Genomic DNA, 8,162 nt, shown 5'->3' with positions numbered 1-8,162 from the left:
CCACCCATCCACCCTTAAACTGCTCCCTAACCACCCCATAACACGCCCAAGTGACCTCATAACAACCACAAATCCCCCATAACCACCCCAAACCACATTATCACCCCACCCTCCCTAAACTTGCTCAACACCGCCCCCAAACCCCCCACATCACCCCATACCACCCAAACACCCCAAAATCCCCCCATAAACTGCCCCAAAACGGTCCACAGCACCCCGATAACCACCCCATATCCCCCCATAACCACCCCAAAACCACCCTAAAACTGCCCCCAAAGCACCCCCTAGCCACCCCATAACCACCCCAAATACCCCACCCTAAACTGCCCCATCCCACCCCATAACCACCCCATCCCACTCTAAACTGCCCCATAACCACCCCATAACCACCCCAAGTGACCTCATAACAACCACAAATCCCCCCATAACACCCCCAACCCACATTATCAGCCCCACCCTACCCTAATGCCCTGGCAAACCGGCCCCCAAACCCCCCAAAATCACCCCATAACACCCAAACCACCCCAAAGCCCCCCCATAAACTGCCCCAAACCACCTCACATCACCCCATAACCACCCCAAAATCCCCCATAACCACCCCAAACCACCCCACAATCACCCCATAACCCACCGCCAAATCTCCCCATACCACCCCAAACCACTCACAGGTCAACCCATAACACCCCATATCCCCCATAACCACCCTCATAACCAACCCCATATACCAACCCTAATTCTGTCCCCAAAGCACCCCCGACCGATCCAGCCCAAACAACCCACTCCTATTTTACTGCGCACATTAATTGCACCCGATGCGATTAATACATCCCTCAATATTACCAACCATAACTGCCCCAAAGCACCCCCACTAACCAACCCATAACCAACCCTTATACTGCCCCAAAGCACCCCATAACCACCCCATAACCACCCTAAACTGCCCCAAAGCACCCCATAACCACCCCATAACCACCCTAAACTGCCCCAAATCACCCATAACAACCCATCTCACCCTTAAAATGCCCCAAACCCACCATAACCATCCCGACTCACCTTAAACTTGCCCAAACACCCCATAACCCCCCTTTAAAAGTTCCCAAAACCACCCATAACCACCCATACCACCTAAACTGCCCCATCAACCACCCCCACAGCTCTCCACAAGCACCACAAATTCCCCCCATACACCCCCATAACCCCTAAAAACGGCCCCCAAACCACCCCATAACACCCAACCCCACCCTAAACTGCCCCAAAACCACCCCATAACCACCCCAAAACCTCCCACCCTAAACTGCCCCATCCCACCCCATAACCACCCCATCCCACTCTAAACTGCCCGCAAACTGCCCCATAACCACCCCATAAACCACCCAAGTGACCTCATAAACAACCACCAAATCCCCCCCATAACACCCCAACCCACATTATCACCACCCTACCCTAAACTTACCCTCAAACCGCCCCCAAACCCCCCAAATCACCCCCATAACCACCCCAAATCACCCCATCCCCATAAACTGCCCCAAACCACCTCACAATCACCCCATAACACCCCAAACGACCTCACATCACCCCATAAACCACCCAAAATCCCCATTAAGCCACCCCTAACCCCCAAATCCCCCCATAACCACCCCAAACCACCCCACAATCACACCAGAACCACCCCAAATCCCCCCATACTCACCCCAAACCACCTTCACAGTCAACCCCATTAACCACCCCAAATCCCCATAACACCCCATAAACCAACCCCAAACCCCACCCTAAACTGCCCCAAAGCACCCCATAACCACCCAAAACCCACCCTATACTGCCCCAAAGCATCCCATAACCACCCCACAACCACCCTAAACTGCCCCAAACACCCCATAACCACCCTAAAGTTTCCCCAAAAAGCCACCTTAAACCACCCCCATCCACCCTAAACTGCTCCATAACCCACCCCATAACCACCCCAAGTGACCTCATAACAACCACAAATCCCCCCATAACCACCCCAAACCCACATTATCACCCCACCCTACCCTAAACTGCCCTCAAACCGCCCCCAAACCCCCCCACAATCACCCCATAACCACCCCAAACCACCCCAAATCCCCCCATAAACTGCCCCAAACCACCTCACAATCACCCCATAACCACCCCAAATCTCCCCATAACCACCCCAAACCACCTCACAGTCACCCCATAACCACCCCAAATCCCCCATAACCACCCCAACCACCCCATAACCACCCTAAACTGCCCCAAAGCACCCCATAACCACCCATACCACCCTCAACTTGCCCCAAAAGCCACCCCATAACACCTAACCACCCCATCCCACCCTATACTGCCCCAAAGCACCCCATAACCACCCCATAACCACCCTATACTGCCCCAAACCACCCCATAACCACCCCATAACCACCCTATACTGCCCCAAAGCACCCCATAACCACCCAAAACCCACCCTATACTGCCCCAAGCCATCCCATAACCACCCCATAACCACCCTAAAATGCCCACACCACCCCATAACCACCACAAATCCCACCATAACCACCCCATAACACCCAGACAGCCCATAACCACCCCAAACCCCACCCTATACTGCCCCAAAGCACCCCATAACCACCCTAAAATGCCCCAAACCACCCCATAACCACCCCACTCCACCTTAAACTGCCCCAAACCACCCCATAACCACCCTAAAGTTCCCCAAACCACCCATAAACCACCCCATCCCACCCTAAACTGCCCGATAACCCACCCCCACCAGCTCTCACAAGTACCACAAATCCCCCTAGCACACCCATAACCCCAGGGACTCGCCCAAATCACCCCATAACCGGCCCCATAAACCCCCTAAAACTGTGCCCCCAAAGCACCCATAACCCCCAACACCCTAAAACTGCCCCAAACCACCCCATAACCACCCTAAAGTTCCCCAAACCACCCCATAACCACCCCATCCCACCCTAAACTGCCCCATAACCACCCCACAGCTCTCCACAAGCACCACAAATCCCCCCATAGCCACCCCATAACCCCCAGACTGCCCCAAATCACCCCATAACCGCCCCATAACCACCCTAAACTGCCCCAAAGCACCCCCCATTAACCACCCCATAACCACCCTAAACTGCCCCCAAAGCACCCCATAACCACCCATCTTCACCCGTAAACTGCCCCAAACCACCTTAACACCAAACCCTCCCACCCTAAATGCCCCATCCCACCCCATAACCACCCCATCCACTCTTAAAACTGCCCCATTTAACCACCCCATAACCACCCCAAGTACCTTCATACAACCACAAATTCCCCCCATACCACCCCAACCCAACATTTATCACCCCCCTACCTAAACTGCCCTTCAAACCGCCCCCAACCCCCCCCACAATCACCCCATTAACCACCCCAAACCACCCAAAAATCCCCCATAACTGCCCCAAACACCTCACAATTCACACATACCACCCCAAAATCCCCATAACCACCCCCAAACCACCCCACAATCACCCCATAAACCACCCCAAACCACCCCAGAATCCCCCCATAAACTGCCCCAACCACCTCACAACACCCATAACCACCCCAAATCCCCATAACCACCCCAACCACCCACAATCACCCATAACCACCCCAAATCCCCCATAGCCACCCCTAACCACCCCAAATCCCCCATAACCACCCCAAACCACCTCACAATCACCCCATAACCACCCCAAACCCATCCTAAACTGACCCAAATCCCACATACCACCCCACAACGCCACATTGCTTGCCCCAAACCCCCTCAACCACCCCCCCCCCGTCCCCACACCCCCCCCACGATCCCTTAGCAGTGCTTAGTCCCAAATCCGGGGGCTTTAGCGCCCCAAATCCCCCCGTTTACCCTGGATAAAACGCTCATCCCCGCTCATCCCCTAATCCTCTTGGCCCCATATATGAGACCCCACCGCACTCACAGCCCCCTACTGCCGCCCCGCTGTCCCCGATCACCACCCACTGCCCCCAACGCCGCCCCACTGCCGCCCATTGCCACCCCATTGCCCCCCATTGCCACCTATTTGCCCCCATTCGCCTCACCCCATTTCCCCTATTTTGCCAGGCCCATTGCCCCATGCCAGCCCCATTGCCCCCATGCCGCCCATTGCCCCATCGTCTCACCCCATTTCCCTATCTGCAGGCCCGATTGGCCCCATTGCCAGCCTAATTTGCCCCCATCGCACCCCATTGCCCCCATTTGCCACCCCATTGCCCCCATCGCTCTCACACCCATTGTCCCCCCCATCATCTGCCACCCCCAGGTGCCCCCATTGCCACCCCCATTGTCCCACCCCCATCGCCCCCCACTGTCTCCCTTGCCTGCTTGCCCATCACCGCCCCTTTCTCCCCAATACCACCCCCCAAACTGTTGCCCCCCATCACCACCCCTTGCCCCAATAGCCACCACACCTCCACCCGCCCCATTCCCCTATTGTCCCCAATAGTCCCCCATATCTCCACCCCCCATCACCCATGTCCAATACCTGCCCCTCCCCATCACCCCCCACTGTCCCAGAGCCACCCCCATGCCTGCCCTCCATCACCCATTGCCAACCCAATAGCCACCCCACTTCTTGCCCCCTCCCACCCCCCATCTCCCAATAGCCGCCCCACCCCCCACCCCCCATCACCCTATTGCCCCCCAATAGCCGACCCCACCTCCACCCCACACCTCCACCCCATCACCCCCCATTCTCCCCAATAGCTGCCCCCACCACCACCCCCCATCGCCCTATTTCCCCCCAGTAGCCGCCCCCACCTCCACCCCCTTCACCCCCATTCTCCCATAGCTGCCCCCCATCACCCCCCATCACCCTATTGCCCCCAGTAGCTGCCCCACCTCCGTCCTTCACCCCCATTCCTCCCCACATAGCCGCCCCCCCACCCCCCACCCCCCATAGACACCTATTTGCCCCCAATATACCTTGCCCCCAACCTCCACTCCCCACCTCCACCCCCTTCACCCCCCACAACCCCCCAGTAGGCTCCCCCCATCACCCCACAGGCCCCCAGTAGGCTGCCCCCACCTCCACCTCCCCCTTCATCCCCCATTCCCCCCAGTATTTTTCCCCCCCCCATCACCGCCCCCCCACCCACACCCCCCACCAGCGCCCCCAGCCCTCGATCCCCACATCGCATCCCCCCGCCATGTCCTCGGACGACGACTTCTACCTGTTCACCAACGGGTCGGTGCCGGGCCCATGGGACGGCCCCCAGTACCACATTGCGCCGCCGTGGGCCTTCTACCTGCAGACGGCCTTCATGGGCTCCGTGTTCGCCGTGGGCACCCCACTGAACGCCGTGGTGCTGTGGGTCACCGTGCGCTACAAGCGGCTGCGCCAGCCCCTCAACTACATCCTGGTCAACAATCTCGGCCAGCGCTTCGTCTCCTGCGTGCTCAGCGTCTTCGTGTGTCTTCGTGGCCAGCGCCCGCGGATACTTCGTCTTTGGGAAGAGGGTCTGTGAGCTGGAGGCCTTCGTCGGCACCACTGGGGGTACGAGGGGCTGTAGGGGCTGTGGGGTCTGTGGGATTGGGTATGGGGTTGTAGGGTCTGTGGGGTTGGGTATGGGGTTGGTGGTTCCAGTTGGGCTGGTTGGGTGACGGTTTACCCCATAGGGTTGGATGGGTTGACCCCAAGGGGTTGGTGTAGGGTAGGGACTAAAACTCCTTCGTCTTCGGGAAGAGGGTCTGTGAGCTGGAGGCATTCGTCAGTACCACTGGGGGTAAGAGGGGAGGGGGCTGTAGGGGCTGTAGGGGCTGTGGGGTCTGTAGGGCCTGAGGGGTTGGGTATGGGGTTGGTGGTTCCAGTTGGGCTGGTTGGATGGGTTGACCCCAAGGGGTTGGTGTAGGATAGGGACCAAAACTCCTTCGTCTTCAGGAAGAGGGTCTGTGAGCTGGAGGCCTTCGTCGGCACCACTGGGGGTACGAGGGGCTGTAGGGGCTGTGGGGGCTGTGGGGTCTGTAGGGGCTGTAGGGCCTGAGGGGTTGGGTATGGGGTTGGTGGTTCCAAGTTGGTTGTTCCAGTTGGCTGGTTGGATGGGTGACCCCAAGGGGTTGGTGCCTAGGGCAGGCCCAACAAATCCTTTGATTTTCTTAGGGAAGATGGGTCTGTGAAGCTGGAGGTTCTTCATCGGCACACTGGGGAGGTATAGGAGGGGGCTTGTAGGGACTGTAGGGCTGTAAGGGGCTGTTTAGGCCTGGAGGGGTTGGCGTATGGGGTTGGTGTTCCAGTTTGGGCTGGTCTGGGTGATGGTTGACCCCATGAGGGTTGGATGGGTTGACCCCAAGGAGGTCTGGTTGGCGAGGCGTAGGGACTAAACGTCCTTTGTCTTAGGGAAGAGGGTCTGTGAGCTGGAGGTCTTCATCGGCACCACTGGGGGTACTAGGGGAGGGGCTGTAGGGACTGTAGGGGTTGGGTTGTGGGGCCTGAGGGGTTGGGTTATTGGGGTTGGTGGTTCCAGTTGGGCTGGTTGGATGGGTTGACCCCAAGGGGTTGGTGTAGGATAAGGCCCACAATCGTTTTGTCTTTGGGAAAGAGGGTCTGTGAGCTGTAGGGGTCTGCTAGGGCCTGAGGGTTGGGTTGAGGTTGCGTGTTTTCCCACCTGGGATGTTCCGTTAGGGCTCGTTGCGGTGGTGGTTGTTTGACCCCAAGGGGGTGTAGGGTAGGGACTAAAACTCCTTCGTCTTCGGGAAGAGGGTCTATGAGCTGGAGGCCTTTGTCGGCACCACTGGGGGTACGAGGGGAGGGGGCTGTAGGGGCTGTGGGGGCTGTAGGGCCTGAGGGGTTGGGTATGGGGTTGGTGGTTCCAGTTGGGCTGGTTGGGTGATGGTTGACCCCATAGGGTTGGATGGGTTGACCCCAAGGGGTTGGTGTAGGGCAGGGCCCACAACTCCTTTGTCTTTGGGAAGAGGATCTGCAACTTGAAGGCCTTTGTTGACACCACTGAGGATATGGGGGGCTGGGGTATGTAGGGTCTGTAGGGCCTGTAGGGTCTGGGTGGGGCTGGTCATTCTCAGGGGCTACCTCCCATTGAGTTGTTCTTGTTGGGTTGGTTGGGTAGTGATCCCATAGAGTTGTTTAGGTGGTGATTGACTCCATAGGGTTGGTTGGTAGTGGTTGACCCCATGGGGCTGGTGTGGGGCAGGGCCCACAACTCTTTCATCTTCGAGAATATGGTCTGCAAGCTGGAGGCCTTCATCGGCACCACCGGGAGTACAGGGGGTTGGGGTCTGTAGGGTCTGTTGGGTCAGTAGGGTCTGTGTGGGATTGGTGTATCTCATAGGGTTGACCCCATAATGTTGGGTTGGGTGGTGGTTGACCCCATAGAGTCATCCCCTTAGTGTTGACCCCATAGGGTTTGGTTGCCTGGTGCTTGACTCCTTAGGGCTGTCCCCATAGCATTGATCCCGTAGTTTTTGTTGGGCGGTGGTTGTCCCTGTAGAGTTGTCCCTATGGGTTTGGTTGAGTGGTGGTTATCACCATAGGGTTGACCCCATAGAACCAACACCATAGGGATTGCTTGAGTGGTAGTTGGCCCCATAGGGTTGACCCCACAGAGTTTGTTAGGTCATGGTAGACCCCTTAGTGACCCATAGCACTGAGCCCATAGGTGTTGGTCAGGTGGTAGTTGACCTCATAGAGCTATTCCCATAGGGTTGACCCCATAGGGATGTGCTGGGTTGTGCCTGACCCCATAGAGTTGTCCCCATACCATTGACTACACAGGGACTGGTTGAGTGCTGGTTGAACCCATAGGGCTGTCCCTATAAGATTGACCCCATAGAGATGGATGGGTGATGGTTGACCCCATAGACTTGTCCCTGTAGGGCTGACCACCATTTTGCTGTCCCTATACAGTTCCTGCCTAATGGGCTGCCCCATAGGGTTGGTGATGTCTGTCTGTCCCTATAGGGTTGGGGACGGGCAGGCCACCCCTATAGGGCTTGCTGGGTGATGGCTGAACCTATGGGGCTGGCACCATGTGTCCCTATGGAGTGTGTGATGCATGTGGGCTCCTATAGGGCTACTGATATGTGGGGCCACTATAGGGCTGGTGCTGTCTGTGTGTCCAATAAGGTGCTGTCCATGTGTCCCATAGGGTGGAGCTGTCCCATAGGGTGG

The 8,162-nt window shown here is 57.5% G+C and overlaps 1 protein-coding gene across 1 annotated transcript in view; it reads left to right on the top strand.

Annotated features, from left to right (window-relative positions):
- Window positions 1-5,158: 5,158 nt before the first annotated feature.
- LOC107307609 (violet-sensitive opsin-like) overlaps window positions 5,159-8,162 on the top strand; it is an 18,867-nt gene continuing 15,863 nt past the window's right edge. Inside the window, 2 exon segments of the mRNA XM_032441893.1 lie at window positions 5,159-5,451; window positions 5,453-5,574. Of these exon segments, the coding sequence (XP_032297784.1) occupies window positions 5,188-5,451; window positions 5,453-5,574 (386 nt within the window). The 5' untranslated portion in view covers window positions 5,159-5,187.

This window comes from Coturnix japonica, unplaced genomic scaffold, assembly GCF_001577835.2.
Source record: "Coturnix japonica isolate 7356 unplaced genomic scaffold, Coturnix japonica 2.1 chrUnrandom700, whole genome shotgun sequence".
Classification (NCBI taxonomy): domain Eukaryota; kingdom Metazoa; phylum Chordata; class Aves; order Galliformes; family Phasianidae; genus Coturnix; species Coturnix japonica.
Note: the sequence above shows the minus strand (reverse complement) of the source record. Positions and strands in the feature narration are given on the sequence as shown.